This window comes from Hesperophylax consimilis, chromosome 27 (assembly GCF_061612785.1).
Source record: "Hesperophylax consimilis isolate HC1 chromosome 27, BYU_Hcon_1.0, whole genome shotgun sequence".
In the NCBI taxonomy this organism is placed as follows: Eukaryota; Metazoa; Arthropoda; class Insecta; order Trichoptera; family Limnephilidae; genus Hesperophylax; species Hesperophylax consimilis.
This window is the reverse complement of record NC_142862.1, coordinates 15806764-15827686: the sequence shown is the minus strand read 5'-3', so window position 1 is coordinate 15827686 and position 20923 is coordinate 15806764. Positions and strand designations below refer to the sequence as shown.

The 20923-nt window shown below is 36.4% G+C and overlaps 2 protein-coding genes across 2 annotated transcripts in view; both read right to left on the bottom strand.

The window, feature by feature from the left end:
• Positions 1-20923, bottom strand: part of su(f) (cleavage stimulation factor subunit su(f)) — a 49367-nt gene that overhangs the window by 14467 nt on the left and 13977 nt on the right. Inside the window, exons 5-13 of the mRNA XM_089648186.1 lie at positions 18573-18726; positions 16137-16370; positions 15804-15995; positions 15291-15488; positions 14140-14228; positions 12273-12430; positions 10694-10860; positions 9836-9943; positions 8873-9041 (exon numbers count right to left, since the gene is read on the bottom strand). Of these exons, the coding sequence (XP_089504312.1) occupies positions 8873-9041; positions 9836-9943; positions 10694-10860; positions 12273-12430; positions 14140-14228; positions 15291-15488; positions 15804-15995; positions 16137-16370; positions 18573-18726 (1469 nt within the window). The remainder of the gene's footprint in view (positions 1-8872; positions 9042-9835; positions 9944-10693; positions 10861-12272; positions 12431-14139; positions 14229-15290; positions 15489-15803; positions 15996-16136; positions 16371-18572; positions 18727-20923) is intronic.
• On the bottom strand, positions 976-3370 carry LOC149410649 (putative gustatory receptor 2a). Its single transcript, XM_089648187.1, has 3 exons — positions 3328-3370; positions 2304-2372; positions 976-1314 (listed from the first exon to the last, which is right to left on the bottom strand). Exons 1-3 carry the CDS (start codon positions 3358-3360, stop codon positions 1144-1146), a joined length of 273 nt encoding a protein of 90 aa, XP_089504313.1. The 5' UTR covers positions 3361-3370; the 3' UTR covers positions 976-1143.

Below are 20923 nucleotides of genomic sequence, written 5' to 3'. Positions count from 1 at the left end.
ACTAATGACTAATGTCACAAAGTTCGATTACCGGTCGTTGTTTACAAGTATCGTTAATTGAAACCAAGCATTTAGCTACGAAATATGAGTTTTGTATGTTCAGATTTTGAAAAACGATCCATCGAGCTAAATATTTAGTACAAAAACTGAGTGCTTTAAACGATGAATGCGGTAAAACAATACATAGATGAATGATGGATGATATCTATTTTTGCAATTTGTATGAAATTAATTCGGGACTGGAAGAAATAAACAACAAATGTGGGAAAAATGAAATTCGGGGAACGATCGATCACGAATTCAGTCTATAACCAATTTTGAAAAGGTAACATTTGAGCTACTTTATGTTGCATATTAATATTTAGCGTTTGACAACAGTATTTACATCACAATCACAGTAACGGGTGTTTTACAAAATGCTTTTTTCATACCGATTCCCATATGGAAACTTTATCGGGACATGAAATGAAAAAATTTTGCTTCACGCAATCATTTTTTTGCTAATAAATCCTCAAAAATGGCAACATCTAGAACATAACCATAGATCACATGAAAGCATTTGCTTTTTGCCGTTGCCGTCAACAAATCATAAAAAATGCATGTGAAATTCACAATACCAAACAGTAATACACCTTCACAATCAGTAATAAACACTTAGGACGGGTTGTTTCGGAGAATTTCAACAATTCATGAAATTTCAACGTTCATTTTCAAGTTCTGTGAAAGATTTTTTCAAGATCTGTTTCTATTTCAGTTCGGTCAAGCAACTAGCCTATAATGATATAATAACAGAACTTGATTAGGACTTTCACAGAACCCGAAAATGAATGTTGAAAATTGATTAATTGTTCAAACTCTCCGAAACAACCCGTCCTTAGGGCCGATTGTTCAACAGAATTTGAACAATTCATAAAATTTCACAGTTAAGTTTCAAGTACTGTAAAAGTTCTATTCAATTATTATTTCATTCACAGGGATAACTGGCCAATAATGGAATAATAACAATAGCAAAGCAATAATAGCAAAGATTCCCCAAAAATTACCTTTTGTCATATTCCCTTTTTTATTCCCTGATATAAATAAAAATAACATAAGATTTTAACAACTTTTTATTGGTGCACAATGTGAAGATTATCATGTACTCTATGCCAGTTTGGCCGCACTCCTGCTGGCCATTTCGAACTGCACCAGAAACACCAAGTAAGTGGTCACCGCGCCCATGATCATGTACAAGACCGAGAAGTCCACTGGGAAGAAGCCGCAGGCAGTGAACTCTATCCTCTGGTGGAACATTTGTAGGCAGAACATCTCTACCTGCAATACAAGCCAAAATTCAATACTGCTCAATGGCCCTCAATAGTAGATTTGATAATACATAATTCATTTTTAAACTCCTTCTGAGGTAAAGTAATATGGTAATCCGGGGTAACTCTTTTGACTTTTTAAAATAATGGCATACAGAGCTCCGGGCCAAAAAGGCCCCTTTCTCTTTCATCATGATTTTAAATATTGGTTGTAGGATACCCCGCTCCCAATGATTCCCATTCTTTGCTCCAAAAAATAAAAAAAAGGTTTAGATTTTTAAAAAAAGGTTTAAAGCATTGCAACATTATTTTTTATTTCATCGCTGGTAACATTCTAAATTTGAATAAAATAATTTTCTATCTTTCAACCATTTTGTCTATGATAATTCATGACATTTTGTTCCAAATAATAAAGTGATGTAATATAGTGGGGTTTCACTGCGTGTGAGAAATGTGGAGATCCGCAAAGAGTGCAAGGCTGAAGTAAGCATAATGAGTGAGATTAAGAAAGGGGTGCTTAGATGGTTTGGGCATGTAGAGCGAATGAGCGAAGAAAGGAGTGTAAGAAGAATATATGACGCAAATGTGAATGGTAGCAGAAGTTGGGATTGCCCGGGGAAGACATGGCACGGTCAAGTGAATCAGATACTTGTGTCGGACCATGTCAAAAGTCAGAATAATAACAGAGTATGTATGAATGTGAATGAGGCAAGGAGTGTGTCCCAAGACCGAGTTATTTGGCAGTCCATCCTCTCTGCCTACTGCTGCATGAAACGGCGTAATTGTTAGTTAGCTTAAAACTTTATTTTTTTTTGGCTGGCAAAATATTTAAAACTCAAATAATAATTTTTATTTTCATTTATTCAATGGACTTGAGAAAAATGGAGCAAAGTAACCTTGGATCAAGATATTTTAGAACAATATAATCGAAAAAATAAAAATAAACTTTCAAAAGGGTATTAAATATTACTTTGTTGTATTTAAAAAATATGTACTTACACTTACTCTGGTTTCATCGTCTCTCAAATCAAGATTTATTTGGTGCAGTAAAGTGACTGACTCATCCGCCTAAAAAGTTTACAAAATTATTATCCTATATGTGCGTAGTTTGTTTTCCGAGCTATGCATTATCGTGGGGCAATTACTACAACTAGATAGCTCAGAAGTCAGCATTTACAAGTTGCCCATTTATGCCACAACACTTATGTGTTTGTGGCATAAATGGACGACGAAATAACGGCACGGTTTTTGTGCATAGCTCAAAAATACTGATTCGGAGTTGCTTAGTTGTAGTAATTACCCCACGACATACTACATATAAAAAAAACTCATGAACGGCAAAAAAACAGGCAAACTGGTTGATAGCAGTGGCGGCTCGTGACTTTTGGGTTACTAGAGTGCTAATATTACAAAAAATGACATTATTGATTTTGTTGTAGCTGAAAACGATTTTTTATTTTTTTTCGAAAAATTGATTTTTTGTATGAAGATTTTCAGGAATTCCGTGCGGCGCACGGCTATACTGAAATTTCCTGAAAATCTTCATACAAAAAATCGATTTTCTAAAAAAAATAAAAAATCGTTTTCAGCTATAACAACATCAGAAATGCCATTTTTTTTAAATATTAGCACTCTAGTACACCCAAAACTCACAGGCCGCCACTGGTTGATAGATTATTTAAAACACAGATGTCAGGTTGGTATGCTGTGTTTGTGCTACTCGTATTTCAATAGAAGGGGCTCTTAAGAACTTGTGTCATTGATTCTTTTGGCACCAATGCACAGCGGGAAAACAAGTCAATCGGATGACATTTTTCACAAAAAAAATGGGTTGTTTATACAACTCCTTGTGCTCACTGGGCTGTGAAATTATTTGCCATCTTTCTCGTTTCCTCCATTCTACAATCAAGATCTCTTCAAGATCCAGGTTCACGTCTTTCATTTCTTGTAAAATATCATCCACACTTCATCACACTCTTCAATCGTTATATGAAAAGCGAATTGTACAACGAAAAATAAATACCATATCCTTTGTTTTCGAGCAGAAGAAGGACATAATAAAAATCAGCAGGAAGAACATAATTCCCCAAATTGCCGAGGTCCACGCTTTCTGCAGTGTCAGGGCATAGAGGTCATTCTTGCTCAGCATCAAATAGAAGAAGTACAGCTGAATGACCAAAACAACAAAAGCTGTACCAGTCGTTAGTAGAATCTGAATAGAATATATGGAGTTTAGTCGTTTTGACCATTCGCACAGTCGGTCGTGCAATTCGCACAGAGTGTTTAAAGGATTATAGTCATATTTTGCAGTTGTGATGCTTTTTCTACGATCAGCTCTGCTCTTATTGGTTTGTTTAGATGTTGAGGATGCAGTGCCAAGGCTGCCCTTCGTGGTCCAAAGATTTGATCTTGGCAACGGTCGGGTTACCACGCTTTTAGATAGTCGCAGAATGTAGTCATTGAGAATCTTTAATCTGAAACGTATCAATACATTATTGAAAGATTGCAAAATAATTGGGAACTCATTAATATTTTTGTGAAACAATCAACATGAGATGAATGATAATGCGCATGCACTTAATAGTAGTACTAAAGACCATGTTCGGGCGGCCAATGAATCTGTTTCGTTATTTATTTATTTATTACACGCCCTAGTGGGCTTTTCTTTAAAAAAAATATACAAGCATTTTGTATCAGAGTAAACACTTAAAAATTAATACAATAAAGAAGAATGTAAACATAATGGCAAAAATGAATCCTCATGCATATAATTGAATTTAAAAGATTCAACAAAACAAAACAGTAGAAGCGGAGAAGTTATATGGGTACATAGGTCTATGTGTCTAGAAGAATAAAAGTGAGAATATACAACATTTATACTGATTAGTTTTCAAATGAAATATATCACCCAGATCAGAATATTTGTTTCCGAGATTGTGAAGTCTCGGAATCGGAGAATTTTGGTAAGCTAGTGTCCTGGTGTTATTGAAGTAAAAAGATGAGAAATGTCGGCATGATTTTTTGGGAACATGGATATTGATACATTGAAGTAATTCGGCGAATAAAGTTCCATGTATGTAGCAAAAATCAAAGAATAAAATGCAAAATGCTTGTCAGAGTATTCCACCAGCTGCGTGGCGTGCCAGATCGGGAGAGGCTGGTTTGCGGAGACCCTTTCACCTCTCCTACTGGACTCTCGACCCATCGCCTTGCGCTGCAGCGGGAGGGATATATTCACACGTACATTACTCCTGGACATACTGATCCCTAGATTCCTACGCATGCCTCATACCATTTACCTTCCCAGCACTTCCTCTCCTTCCTTTCCTTTAAAAGACCCTCCACACAGCATCCCCAAAGCCCTGAGGGAAATTATTTTCCTAAAGGCCTCCTGTGTGGGGTTAATGTAAAAAAAAATCTTGTAAAAGTATAAACGACTAGTAGACGGTATTGTATAACGTATTGCTATCAGTAGAGTTAACTGATTTCTCTTAGTTAAACTACAATGGAGAATCAGTTTAATTAATTATTTTATTTAGTTATTTACTTACCTTGCAATGATCATGTACACGTATGCCACAAAATTAACAAAGGTCGAAAAATTAACCAGCGAGAATGAAATACAGGCAGCCCAGTACCAAAAGCTACTTTTCCCAATAAAAACAAACATGACAAAATCTGAAATAAAAAACGAAAGCACAGAGACATACGTAATAGCCACCCCAATTAAATACGTTCTAAACTGTCCTTTGTAGTTAACTTTGATACCAAGATATCCCAAATCTTCGTCAAAGTCACTCATTTCATCGAGTAACTGACACACTTCGTGCCTACTTATGAGTGCACATATTACAGATACTATACATATTATGAATCCGTTTGTTGTGCGATAAAAATCAGAATATATGGAAATTTTGTCAAGATTTTTCGACTCCAAATTTAATTTTTGAAACTGTACGACGGGAATCAAGAACAGAAAAATGACGGATATGACGAATATATTATAGAAAAGAGAGAATTTCGTGAGTCGATAGTGAGATTTTCCCTTTTCGACTACAACAGAATACGGTGCTAGGCCTAAAATGCGAACGACATAGTAAACTGGCGATATGGACCAGAATAAGGGCGAGTTCTCAGATTCAATCTCTTTTCGCATGTAGACAGACATTTTGCCTTATTCAGAATAACTCTAGCTACGTAACATGACAATTCTGTCTTTTATACTGCTCAACTTCACTAAATTGAGTAATGACAAGCAGATATTTGAAAGTTTTACTTCATAAATAAACTTCACGAGCTTAATGATTCTATCAATCAAAAATACAGTATTAACCCTTCAAAGACCACGACATAGATTTGATATTTTCTATGAAAAATAGACCTTCATAATCAGTGACCGTCCTTGACTTTTCAGTGAGCTATAGTCGTAAGATTTAAAAATGCGGCATTAATGATGTTGTTGTAGCCGAAAATATATATTTGTTTTTTTTTTTTTTTTTTCAAAATTATTTATTTTTTTATGAAGATTTTTCATCTATTAACTTAACTTGTATAACTCCATTGAAATCCTTGTTTTTCTTTTATATTTTCAATAATATTATTATTCAATTTATAAAAATAAAAAAAGAGTTTATTTATAAACAAGTTCTGCTGTGTAATTATTATTACGCATGACAGCTGTTTCGCCTTCTGAAGGCATCATTTAACGGTGGCGAGGCCACTAAAAAATATAATTCACTCGAAAACTCCTATATATGTCTAAGCAGAGTTCAATTATTACAGAACACAAAAATACAAAAATAATAATGCAAGAAAAAGAAATCCCCGAGTCATCAAAATTAATAATTTGGAAACAACTTGATTTAACGACCTTTAGTCCAATTTAAACAATACAATAATGGGGAGAAATTTTAAAAGGTAATTATTAATTATAAACCATTTATAATTTCTGATATTTTGCTCGGAAATCAATAATGGTGTAGGTAATAAAAATAAAATCAATTTGTTCTTCAGTATAAGCACCTACATATACAGGGTGTATCGGCACGTACCTGACAAACTTTAACCAGCTTTTCCTTAGCACATTTGGAGTAAAAAATGTTATCGGCACTTTGCTGTCCGGTAAACTGTATATGGAAACAATATAAATAAATATATCATCTGTAGGTGGCCTCACCACAGTTTGATAATGCCTTCAGAAGGCGAAACAGCTGTCACTCATAATAATACTAATAATAATAATAATTACACAGCAGAACTCTTTTATATATTAACTGTTTTTTTAATAAATTAAATAACAACACGTTGAAGATTTTTTCAGTTTGAGGATGCTGCACCACCTCAAACTGAAAGAATCCTGAAAATCTTCATATAAAAAATAATTAAAATTAAAAACTTTGTATACACCACTTTTAATCAATAATAATCTACATGTTTCAAAGCCAATGGCTTCATCAGGATAATTTAAAATTAAATATTATTTCGACATATGCAATTAAAAATATTAAAACTTTGAAAGCAAACATGGATAAATATTTTTAAGTCGCTTCCAATGGTTTTTATCGTGTAGCCTGTAATTACCACTTTAGACGAAATTAAAAAACATATTTAATTAGACCTATTATAAAAGTGATTTTTATTTCACTTTTTTTTTATTATATATTAAGTAAAAAAATTTAAATCCTTAACAAACATTTTTTAAACGCTAAAAGTCGCTTCATAGAATTAAATCTTTTTTTTTTCTTTTCTAACACTGTTTAAATCATATATTTCACCGTAATACATAAAGAGATAGCATCAATTTCATAAGCCCGTATCAGCCTGGGAGAAATATCTCCCAAAAAGACTATGGGTGTTTGACGACAGGGAGAAATATCTCCCAAAATTGCTCTAAGGGTTAAGGTCTATTATCACATATTAAATATGAACCCAATGTTAATAATAATCAAATCATTTAATGCATTAAATCTCAAAAAAGCATTTTGGAAAGACGAAGACTCGGTGTAAGATCTACCAATTGAACCATCCAACTTTACCTTTATTTGTTTACACAAATTAACAATATAATTTAATGAACTGGCAGAGGAGGGTTGACACAATACATTAACTAAATTGGGCCATTAAATTAAACCCTATAAAAATAACTTATGTAAATACCGGGTGCTGATTTATGAGTCATTCACCATCAATCAAATAAGTGAAGATGAATAATGATAGATAACAATGAATTGTCACTTATAAGTACTTGCGTAATTACTTAAGTAGGTGATTACAAAATAGTCCTTAATTCATCTATATTGATCAAATGAAATAGCAAAGTTATAGAATAAAGGTACAAAAAAAAACCAAGGCAATATAATATTATCAGTAATGAAATGCAATTCTTTTTCTTTTTCCTCCTCCTCGACTTCTTGACTTTTCGACTGCTTGGCGACCAGATCTAAATGACCAGGCACTCCCCCATCTTCCTCTTCCCCTATCCTTCCCCTCCCCACTACCTTCATCCTCCCAACATACCCCAATTGGGGATGCCATAGTCTCACTGGCTCCATATGGTTGGGAGCAGTTGGGACTCTTGTGTAGTATTCACATAAACAAAAAATATGCTTTATCCTGTCAGAGATCGAGCATCATCAGGGCAATCTTCACTCTGCAGGCTACAGTCCGGAATAATTCAACAAATCTGCACTCGTACTGGTCATGTAGGATACAAAGGCATGAGGTGCGACTTCTTCCTCTAATATGTCTTTCGTCAATATTAAGATTTTAAAAGCAGATACATCGACAACAATTTAATTTAAGGTAAGCGTCACGGTGCACGTGCACTACAACAGACAAGAGGTGTTCACCTAGCCGTAAATAATAAAATATCTGGTAATTTGCTTGGCCTAACTGAAAATAAGACGCTCGACAGACAGATGATAACCTAGCCACAGCGATGGAGGTTGGCTTAAATTCTTAACGGTAGTTTGCCTAGCATCTCGGTGCACGGGCACTAAACAGACAAGGGGTGTTTGATTAGCCATAGTGATGGAGATTAACTTAAAAACTAAATGGTAGTTCGACTAGCCAAACAGTGATTAGGACATTCAACAGACAAGAGATATTCGCTTAGTCATATTGATGTAGTTTGGCTTTCCCTTTTAACAGTACATAATTCGCCTAGCCTAACTGTGTATAGACACTCAACAGACAAATAGTAGCCTAGCCTGCAGTGTATAGGATTAGGTCTGGGCCTAATACATTCATAACAGCGAAAATGTTACAATACCGCCAGATATTTTGCTGCTTATCGAATTGTGTTCTAAAATTGATATCGCTGGAATATTGATATCGTTCAGGTTTAGTATTCATCATAATATCCGACATTACGAAAAATTTTGTATCGCCGGAATCGGTATAATATTTGGTATGTCGGTCTAACTGTATTGTATTGTTCCAAGTTCCAAAGTCTGTTCTGCACAAACAGTTTAACCCAAGCCTATATAGGATACTAAACAGACAGATGATCGAATAGCCATAGCGACGGAGTTTGGCTTTCCTACGACATTCAATAATGGGACACTCACCGGGCACGGGGTGTTCGCCGGGCATGGCGTTGATCTTGGGCTTGTAGGGCAGCATGTGCGCAGTGTCGGGCACCGCGATGACCGCCTCCGAAGAATTGCCACCTGCGCCGGATCCCAGCAGAATCTGCAGGGGGCCCAGGCCAAGGTGGCGGTTGGACATGCCTGCCACCTAAGAACAAAAAATAATATAAGATTTTAACAGATAAAAGATTAAAGACATAAATTAGACTGGGTGGGATTCCGAGACATTTGTTAACTCAGCAACTAATTGATTTGTTCATATATACATAAATATATACACTATAATCTGCCTGTTGACGCAACTACTAATCTTCCATTAACATTGTCCTTGCAATTTTTCCATCCCATTTTTACCTACAAGTACATACCTATAATTATCTGCCTAAACCCACGTGTTTGTGTAACATTTTACAACAATGAAAGTAAAAGTCAAAGCAGTTTATTGATGGAGCCTGTTTGATGAACATCTATTTGTATTCAGTGCTGTTATTGATATCAACTCAGGGTAGAAGGCCTGTGCAGTGAATATATTCGGTTCCCTCAGTGTGTTTCGTATCTAACCTGGATGTTATGGAAGCTTGTGCGTGAAATAAATCATATCTCCTGTGAGTGAAACCAACCATCAACATCTTTGAAGAACATCAAAGGGGTAAGTCGGATTCCTTCCTTACTCCATGTTCACCATCTCCAACCATAGTTGTATCAACTTCCAAGTTCACAATTAATTTTTACAGTCCACTCTTGATTCGCCTATTGCGATTAAACTGCCGCTTTCACTAATTGGACACTTGCCTGGTTTATGGAGTGGCGGATTAGCGAGAGAGCGAAAATATTTTTTAAATAGTCGGGCCAAAAAAGTCAAATTTGGGAGTCGCCGATCTGGTATAAAATAACTTTAATTAGAGATCATAATGTGAAAAGTGATTGGTTTTTTAAACTTACTTCTGTGTACCCAATGGATTTGAGTTCAGCCACCGTGCACGGGTAGAGGTCCAGGAATTTGTAACGGTCCACCAACTGGGCCGTCTCCTTTCCCTCAAACTCTTTTATCTATAAACAAAAACCAATTTCATCACATTAAGTTTTTATATTTCAAAATTCATAAATATGTAATATCAATATACATAAAGAAGAGTGTCTGTAGCGGGTGGCGTGGATTTGAATTTTATTCCGAAATCGAAGAAATTTTGCACACATAAAACAAGATGAGGGTCACTTGTCTACATGAGATTTCGAAAAATCACCCTCCATCTCTTTTTCCAACCCCCTAAAGCAGAATTTTAATACTTCTTGATGAAATTTAGCACACTTGACATTCAAAATAGAAGGAAAATTATTGTCTACATCTGATTTCGCAAAACTTTTCTTAGCCTGCCCAACACCAGTGACATCAGCTAATATCAGTTAGAAAGCAGAACATCTTTTTCTGAAATTAAAAAGCTCTCAAGCGGTGAGCTCTGGAAATCATGAAATTTCCACAGCTTTTTCTGCCAGGAATTTCTATACATGTAAATGTCAACATTCTCAGCTAGCGCAATCATATCAAATATATAAGTGAGGAAGTAAAACCAATTTATTTTTATATTTTGTTGGTTCTGATTGCAATTTGTTATTTTTAACATAGCTATGACTTTATTTACACAATACTGTTTCTGCCCCGTAGTAAACACAGTTACACCGAAACCAGTGGAAACTGTGGAATGTGGGGAGGTTAGTGCAATCACACACATCACATGTACACACATACAAATAGGAGAGAAAAATGAATTAAAAAAATATATGTAATGGTAAGAATCTTACCTTTTCCAAAACGGCAGACCTCCGTTTCTCCACTTTGACTATGCTGATCAGGTCCCCGATGTTGGATTCAAACTCCAGAAATCGGTTCCAGATGTCCACGGCATTCTCTGGCTCCAAGTTCCCAGAAGAGAGAACACGCTCAAACAGGACTCTGGTGTTGTTGTCCTCTGAGAACCATAATAAAAATGGTGGTTTTTAAATTGTGCTAATAATGTGGTTAATTCAAACCTACTTAAGAAGTTCCCAAATAAGAAGTTTTCATTCGTAAGAAGTTTTATTTGTTCAGTCGCTTGAAGCCTGAAATGAGTTAAAGGTCATTTCAGATCAGACATGACATGAGATTTTCAAGCTAATACTTCTTATAATGCCATCGAACAATACTTTTGATCGTTAAAATCTCGAATCATGTCTGACCTAATGGCCTCTAACTAATTTCAAACTTCAAGGTACCGAAAAAATAAAACTTCGTAAGCATGAAAACTTCTTATGTGGGTTTCAATTTATTAGCATGGAGGTGTATGGACTCCACACCAAACTAAACATATAAATTTTGCAGGAACAAAGTCAGAAAAAAATCCTCATGTAGTTTATATGCGGACGCATGGAACTTAGTCAAGGTATGAACCTTGACTAAGTTCCATACTAAGGTGCATGAGCACCATATGGACTTAATGAGGCAACAAATAGATTTAGCCTGTAAGTTTTGCTAATCTTGCAATACATAGCTTTAATATAATTCATAACTCTATTGATAACCCATTCCTCTTGCAATGGTGTGGCTCATTCAAGATACCACACAGCAGAACAGATGTTCAAGCACAGCGTAGCATGACAAGAGGAATGGTGCTATTGGATGAAATTTATAACACAATGCACGTTCCGTGTAATGAACGTAGGTCAGAGATTGTCTATGTATCTGATGAATGAACGATGTGAAAGAAGGCAAGTACGCATGTTCAAGAGTATCATCAATTTTTAACTACCATTCATATTTTACCTAAAATATATAACTTATTATTGGAGTATTTATTGATTTTTATCAGTTGGAAATGAAACACCAAAACACTATGTTTCGTCGCTCTCAATGCAAACAGGCGGATCTCATATTTGTAAATTTAAAAAAAAAATTGTTTGGCTGAATTCTTATACATTTCATTATTAAATGTTTCGCTAATGGGGTAAAAAAAATGAGTATTTAAAACACCATTGACGAAACATGTAATAAAATGTATAGTATCTGGCGAAAGAAAAACGGTTTTTGGCACTCCTAAAAAAATTTGCAGAGAGTGACGATTTAAATGCTCTTTTAAAAACGTTTTCTGTATAATTATTTTCCACAATGAAGAATGTGAAAATAAGAAATCAAATACTGCAACTGGATAAGTAATCTGACATGCAATAAAAAATAAAATTATCGTAGTTAATTATTGGGGTAATATGATGTGTTGCGCTTCCTCCTCCTTTAGCCACGTTTTGGGCACACCTGTCACATCTGCTGTGATAATGGACACTCTAACACTGTCGAAACGTTGGCTAATGAATGACGAAGCGCAACAATGAATGTATGTTTCGTCCTCACCGTTAAGATGGGAGAGGTAGTCAATGTAGCACAGCACATACTCAGGGCTGTGGGAGAACTTCTTGAGGCCGAGCTCGAATATCCTGAAGGCGATGTTCTTGTCCTTGGAGCAGTAGTACTCCATAAGAGCAGCGGCGACAAATACGTGGTAACGAGACCTGCAAATAAAATAATGCATTATTCTATTACATATTTACAGTGAAACTCCCCTACATGCTTAAGAGGTTTGTTTTTTTCTGTCTCTTGAAAATTGAATTTGAAAAATGGCCTGAATTATCCCACTTATAAGGTTTTCCCGCTTATAAAGATTTTTTATTTATACTGGGTTCTTGCATATGTTCTCACAACGTGAGAACAATCCAGTTATAAAAACTCAGTTAACCCCTCAGGCCATATTCCGTCCGAAGGTCGGAATATTTCCGCTTGCAATAAAATCCAAATAAATTGAACAATTCTGAATGTTTCCAATAACTAAAAACTGTTTTTGAAATACGCTTTAAAATTTTATCACTAGAAATAAAGAAGTGTGTGCAATTTAATTCTTCTGTGGTTAACTTCTAGATTTGAATACAAAACATGATGCTTTCACTTTCTAACACCGTTTAGATCATATTTCTAACCATGATAATAAGGGAGAAACGATTCCTATGAGACCATGTGAGCTGTAAATTAGGCTGAGGAGTTAATATATAAATATAGGTAAATAACCAGTCGAACGATGGCTACCCATATTTAGGCCTCATCGCTCTAGGCCTTGAGCGATGGTTGTCTGAATTTACATAGACAATTTTTCAAAATTATTTTGAAATTCTCGCAAACAGTTCAGTTATAAAACCTATAAATGTAGGATAAACAATGAAATATAGGTGGATTCATTGGTTCTAAACCACAGTAAGCATTTCATATGTTTCCGTATTGATATTCGGATGTGTGATTTTTTTAATGAGCGCGACCAAATCAAAAACTGAATGCCCGGAAATCTCCATCGATCAAGGCATTTATTTTGTAAATACCCCATCGCTCGAAGGATACATAATATCCGCATAAATTTATAAAAACTCACTCCAATGACCAAATAATACAAAGCGACACTAGTGACAGAAAGAGAGACACAAATGACACACAATATAATGCGCACAACATATTTGTGTGAATAACGATGAAAGACGGTTAGCAGAATTTTATAGTTATGCTAGCATCTACATCACTTCATGTTACCCTCCACAATTTTTTCGTTGTAAGAATTTATTACAAGACAAACATCCCCATTCGATTCCTCAATTCGATTCCTGACCTTATTTGGAGTAAAAATGTGAATGAAATTATGCGGTGACTTTTTTTGTTGTCAAAATATATTTTTTTAAATCGCTATATACAAAAAATATATCTTTCACATGGCATCAACGGTCACTCGGCTGAATAAGCACCCGACCCTCACCCCTACACTAACTGTCAAATGCCCACTCATTTTTATGTTTTTAGGTGAATATAAAAAATTTTAAAGCGGCCGGAGACCAAAATGCTGTCTATATTTTTTACTCCAATTAAGAAATTATGCCGCTACATAAGGGGCCGAAGACCGACAGGTCTCCCGGCCAAGGGGAATCATTAAACAGCCTGGATTATCACTGCCTCGTAAACTCTGCTCCGCCATCAATAGAATAAGGTCCTCCCACAGTCGCTGTGCCCACATAATACACAGGTGGGGGCCTTAAAGAGTTAGCGATGTGTGAATGCGCTGCGGTGCAGACCACCGAATATGCGACTAACGAATATCTCCTAATGAAGAGAAGCATCATTGCTGTGAAAAAAAAGAGTGCTTGGAAATGTCGACTACATAATAATTCGTAATGAGTAGATAACACACCTGGGGTCTTCTCGAGCCCTCTTGAAGACAGTTCTAGCTGATTTAATGCCCTCGGCTCGACGTGCGAATTTCATATACTGTACGTAGGCCTGAAACAGATTTACATATAATAAAGAAACTCACGCATTTATATACAAACTTACATAAATACTACGCAAAAAGATTAAATACTCGCTGTACTCGAAACAATAACAAAGATTTACTCCAAATTCCTGCAACGCATACTACTTTCGGTCAAAGAAATATTAGGTACATTGCTACAAAATTATAAATTATTCTTGAAGAGAGCATAAAAAATGTGATGAGCGCAATCAAATTTCAAAAATAACATTGTAATTCGGATCAAAAGTAATGATAGGGCCTTTACCGGTGAACTCACCCAAATTCTAAAATATTGATTTAACAAAACTGTTGAGTGACTAGCTGTACCCCGCTACGCGTTGTTGTGGCTCCTTCCAGAACTTTCAAGAGCATTCTCGAACTTTCCGGAACCATCTAGACTCACCGAAACACTCTTTCTTCTTCCAGAACCTTCTAGAGCATTTGAGAACCTTTGTGAACTTTCTGGAACCTTCCAGACTCACCAACACAGTCGGCAGGCTCATTCTGAAATAATCTGGAGCATTCGCGGCCTTCCCATAACAAAGAACATTTTCTACCCCACTCCCACCCACGCTCAGCCGCCCCCACCAAACACTCTTACTTTCGATGTGACACCAAGGGCTATCTACCACCATAATCACCGGTGGGTGGCAGTGGCTAGTTGGGAAGAAAATTAGGCGGCCAGGGAAACGCGGGTTTCTTTTTATAATATAAATATATATATATTAGATTATATTGTAATGTAAGTGTATATTGTAATGTAAGTGTAGGTATTTAAATTAACTTGTAAAATGAATTTTTCTATTTGTTACATACTACCTATTGTTTATATATACTATTATTTTCTATTGTTAATTTTATTTACTCACCTAACTTGTAAACAAATGTACACTATCTGCACAGATACCACAATATTTTAATGAGAATCCCAAATAGAAACAGTTCCTTTCTAAAAAAAGAGTTCAACAGATTAGGAATACTATAAGTAAACCTACTGACTAAGAGAACACGAGTATCATCACATCAACATAGTCAAACTCCTGACTCACCAGGGTGGGATCGATGTCGGCAATCTCCAGGAATCGGTTATAGATCTGGTGCACCTTGTCATACTTTACGCGGCCCTCCTCGAAGTCAGCGTGCGCAAAGTACAGCAGCGTGTTCTTGTGCAGGCCACCGCCCGGAGAGGTGGCGCGCTCCAGCACTGCGCTCGCCTCGTCCGCAAACAGCTTGGACGCATTCACGTCCTAGACAAAGAAAATACTGATGTTAAACTTTGCACGTACATGGATTACGGATGTTTTGTTCATGTTAGCTGATATAAAATATACAGGTGAAAATATAAGTGATGGGGTTTAGGATCTGTGATAACTATCTCAATTCATTATGTTGTTTGACTTTTGACTATCTGAAATGTAGGCTTGGAATGATCAAATGTCACAGGCATCTGTGTCCTTGGCTCTCCATGCAGCAAAGGGCTGTGAGGAGTGTAAGAGCTCGGTTCATCAGTGATTTGGAATGGGGATGTGGCAGCAACTCAAGAACAATATAAAAGACCTTACCCCCTTCTCCTGCAGCAGCTTGGAGGAGTGGTCCAGAAACTGTGCGGCCTGGTACCAGACGTCGGCATGGTGGCCCAGGCACAGCAGACACTGCTCCACTGCAAACATCACTCTTCGCGCCACCAGGGCTGTGTCCTCAGACCGGAGAGGGTTTCCCCGCTCCCAAAGGATGTACTTCTTCCATAGCTGAACCTGAGGAATAGAAAGAATATAGAGTATTTTTATTCAGACTGACAAAGTCATTCTACATGGACATATTACGTAAAAAATAAAATAATAAATATCCGGGTAGGTCACCGGCAACGAAATTATCATAATAAATGACAACTATACCTGTTTCAGTTCTTCAGGATGCAGGGTGGGAGGTGTGGCGGGGAGGTTCCTGTTGAGCCCCCGGGTGACCCCCTCCAGCTCCTTGGCCACTCTGCGGGCATTCATGTAGTCCCGAGAGCGCTCCATGGCCATACGCTCCGCTATGATGGGATTAATGCCCTGCTCGAAGGCAATGTAGTCCTTCCACATGGTCTCTATCCCGATTATGGGGTTGATGACGGCTCGCTGGTATACCTATCAAAATATAAACATGTATTGTATTATTCAATAGCATGTAATCTGTAAAGCTGGTGTAGTCAGATATCATGGCTCCCATTGTTCGTATGCAACGTAATAGTAATTAAAATGTCTCAATACTGTATTGTATTGCCTTTATACTTCTAGAGAACATCGGAAAATAGGTTTCCAAGTGATAAGAAAAAAGAGAATTATTTCTTAAAAATAAATAAATATAAACCAAAAAAGATTCTCGTCAATCAAACTATGTGATGCCTCTGAAAACTGTTATAATCGTAAGTCTAATTTGATGAAAACGCTATTTTAATAAAATTTATTTATCATTTTATTCTTTTAAGTGTACGTTGATACATAAGTTCATAAAAGAAATATTTTAAATAGTTTGCGGTTTCAAACAAACCAACTCTTCCTCTTTCCCAATTACTTTTGCATTTATATTTCTCAATTCATTCATCGGTCAGGCCACTGGCAATGAACTCACCACCCAGGCGTGGTGAGTTCATTTCCTTGGCTGGCTAAGTCCTGCATCTTGATACAAGCAACATTTTCCGTTTACTGTGGTGGTAGTGGGATATTTTCAAATATGAAAAAATATATATTTATATTAATAACTCCTTGACACTCCAACCACCATATTTATCAACCGTGTTTAGTCACAACATTTGCTCATTCTTGTAATTACATCACACCGGTAGCATCGTTCGGCTTTCGCCAAACGCCGAACAGGGTCCAACATGTACCATTGGATCCGTGCTCGATTTGTATAGAACGCAGCTAATTGCAGAATGAGTCATCGTTCAACTTCTGACATTTCAACACGTAGAAGATATCTACCGTCGTAAAACGCTTTGAAAGGCAGTAATCATTACAAGTGATGTTCGCCGTTTTGTGCAGAGATGAATGTTAACGTGATCAGTGTTTTAAAGAAGTCATTGATCAACTCCAGCCTAATCACAACATAATTATTGGAGAAGAACTACTGCCGTAAAGTGTTACACTTTACATATCTAATCGTTCCGAGATCAGTAACAACTGAGTATACGTATCGCCACTAAAAAAGGTAATCATTTGCTACAAGGGATCACCGCGTGTGTGTGTGTGTGTGCATTGATTCACGTTTTAAAGGGACTTGTGACTCATTCATTCAACTCCTTTTCTGACCCAGTATGGGACGCGATGAACTAAAGCATCACCGTACAAACCGTGTTTAAAAAAATGCATTAAAATCCTAAAAACATTATCTCTTAAACCGTATTACGTAGCTGTCAGGCAAATGATATCGAACCACACCAGCGCCATCTGCTTCGAGCTTTCCAGATTAACTGCTACTGTGTAAAAAATATCACAGAGATCCATAATATGATATGTACATAATATACAGGGTATATCGGTACGTACCCGACAAACTTTAACCAGCTATTCCTTAGCACATTTGGAGTAAAAAAATGTTATGGGCACTTTGCTGTCTGGTAATATTTTTTTTTAATAAAAAATTTATCATTCATATTTCCAGCACATGTCACCACTGTTTTATCCTTTGTCAAAGTTTGAAAACCCATCTGGCAATATTTTATTCGAGTTTCGTTGAATAATATACGTACGTACCTACATTGGCGTGCTTTTACAATCACAACGAAATGGCATGGCACCATTCGTCTCATTTTTAACTATTATTATTTAGTGTGTATGAAAGAGCGAAGACGCTTTTTGACACACTTGCTAATAAAATAACAGCTGTTGAACACGAGAAACAATGCCAATGACAGTGACGGAGTGTGGATTTTTATATAATTTTTTGTTTTTAATTGAAAAAAAATGTTACCGGACAGCAATGTGCCCATAACATTTTTTACTCCAAATGTGCTAAGGAAAAGCTGGTTAAAGTTTGTCGGGTACGTGCCGATACACCCTGTATAATAGAAAGAAGAGAGATGGGCTATAAACCGTTATTAGTAAGAAAACCACGCACCCAAAAGTGTGGCCAACACCCATAGTAATGCACATAGCGGCGTCCACCCTTCGTTTCTACCTACACACCAAATGAATAACTTTCATTGGCTTCGATAGTTTGTGAAGTTTGGTCTCTGCTCCTTTGTTAGAGCAACATTTATGGCTTATAATGAAGGTAACAGAAGGAATTCAAATAGTATCAGATATAATATATATATATTTTTTTTAAATAAATAAATGGATACTGACCTTTCTGACGGCGCCAATCTTCTGGTTTTCTGCATATGATCCAACGGCATCAACACTTTTGAGGAACTGTATGTAGTCATACCATATTGGGAATGCGTGAATGTCCATGCCGATCTTTTCCAGGGCAAAGTCGTAGGCTTGGGCCATCTTTTCTCTGTGGATGGTGAAACCATGTGAAAACTCAAGACAGTACAATATTCAAATCTTTATTATCGATGACGAAGGTACAAAAAATTTGGCAATATTTTATAGCCTGCCTATTCTTAGGTAAAACAGAATGGGTGCTTTTATAATTCCCACGGCAATGGCATGGCGATGGTAGCGGCAACGGTGTTTCATCTATGTAATACAAGTGAGGCAGATGTATAATAATGATTGCATTTTTCCTTTGGTTCCTTTGTCTCACTATTGTTTAGTGTGTAAAAGAGCTGCAGCATTACTGTGAAAATGAATGTGCATTTTATACTTTTTTGCGCAGTTGCCGTGCCGTAACCGTGGGAATTGTAAAAGCGCCCAATATATAGTGACAAAATATAGAACACAATAAAATAATTGGTAAGGTTAGGTTTGTTTTTCTTCAATGTTCTGTTTTGTCAAGGAATCATGTTTTTTAATAGATTGGAATTGGAATCCCTGTGAGAATATTTACATCTGGAACAAATCTTGCATCCTTTGAATCCAGATTCCAGCATTAAAATTGCAACACCACAGTGCATTATAAGCTGGTATATTAGTATTTTTTGTAATGGACCCATGAGACTATGGCAACCCCAGTTGGAGTACGCTGTAAGTAGTGGGGAGGGAAAGAGGACGGTAGCTGGCTATTCAGACCTGTTCACCAAATAAGGCTAAAGCCATTTTAAGCAACGTTTTGGTTCTTAATGGTGGTCTTTAATACTGAAATTATATACCACTACAACTTTGAGCCATAAATATGGTAATTCAATGAGTAGAAACATCTAATGCCTGCTCTACACTAGTGTTGAGTATCTCTTACAAGATGCACTACATCCCATACAAAAATGTCCCTCCACCTCACAAAATATATTTGTCCCAACTCTTTTTCTTTCTATTGCTACAAAAGGTTTTGTGTTAGAGCCGTATCCCAGGATACGAAAATATTCTTTGGCTGTACAAAATTTTAGCTCCTTTTTGGGTCTTTCACACCTCATGTCATTTGAGGTGGGACACCTCAGCACCTCTCAGTATTTGAGTACCCCACACAAACTCATTCTGAAATCGTGTCTTACCCACTCTTGTGACCTACACTCTCGGCAGCCCAAACCCTAAAGGGGCTCAACCGCTATACAACCAGTAATAATCAAAGCAGAACTGTGCGATACGAGAAGAGTACCTGTCACCTAGGGTTCGACAGTGAAATGTTTGATGACTGAATAGCCAGGTACTTCCCAACCCTCTTCTTCCCCTCCCCGCTCCCTTCAGCCTCACAAAATATCCCAAATGGGGTTGCCATGGTCCCAATGGCTCAGGACAGTCAAGAGCAGTTGGAATTTAAAAATTTAAGTCTTGCCAAATGTCCCGGTGAGACGTCTTGGAGTGTAGGGCAGACATTTGATACTTTTACCGAAAATATACCTAATAGTGTCATCTTCATTTATTTTTATTTATTTAATCCCTCGGGCTAATTTGTTCGGTTTTGTGAAAACAAAGCTATTTCCCGTAGTCATTTTTTTGGTTTTCAGAACAGCTTATATGATCTCTCAGAAATCGTTCGTCTCCTTTACTGTCACGGTTAGAAATATGATCTAAACGGTATTAGAAAGCGAAAACACCATAATAATATTTGGATGATCTCTATATAGCCGTTTTTAAGGGCGCTGCACCATGCATTATATTAAAACCTAGAAGTTAACCACCGGAGAATTAAAAATGTACACTTCTATGAAACCAAAGGTTCCCCAACCGCAATTTGAGAAAAATTTATAAAACTGTGAAATTTTTAATAATTATCTTTATTAGAAATGACAAAAAAGTGAGGTTGCAATATAATATTGTCGAATAAAGAACAGTTTTTTTTCCGCTATCAGTAATCCGTGTTTAGACGAAAAACGCAAGGTGAGCCATTTTTAAAACTGTTTAGTTTCAAAATTTTAATATTTCAAAAATTATGTGTTTATTTCTAACAATAAAATTTTAAAGCATATTTCTTTCCTTTCAAAAACAGTTTTTATTTAGTTTTCAGATATGTTAAAAAATATTCCATTTATTTTAAATTTATTGAGAAGCAGAAATACACATATTATACGACTTTTTTAAATTTTACCAATGTTAAGGCCGAATTACACCTGCCGTGTGCTTGGACGAGTCACTCGCTTTGTTACTCGGCCGAG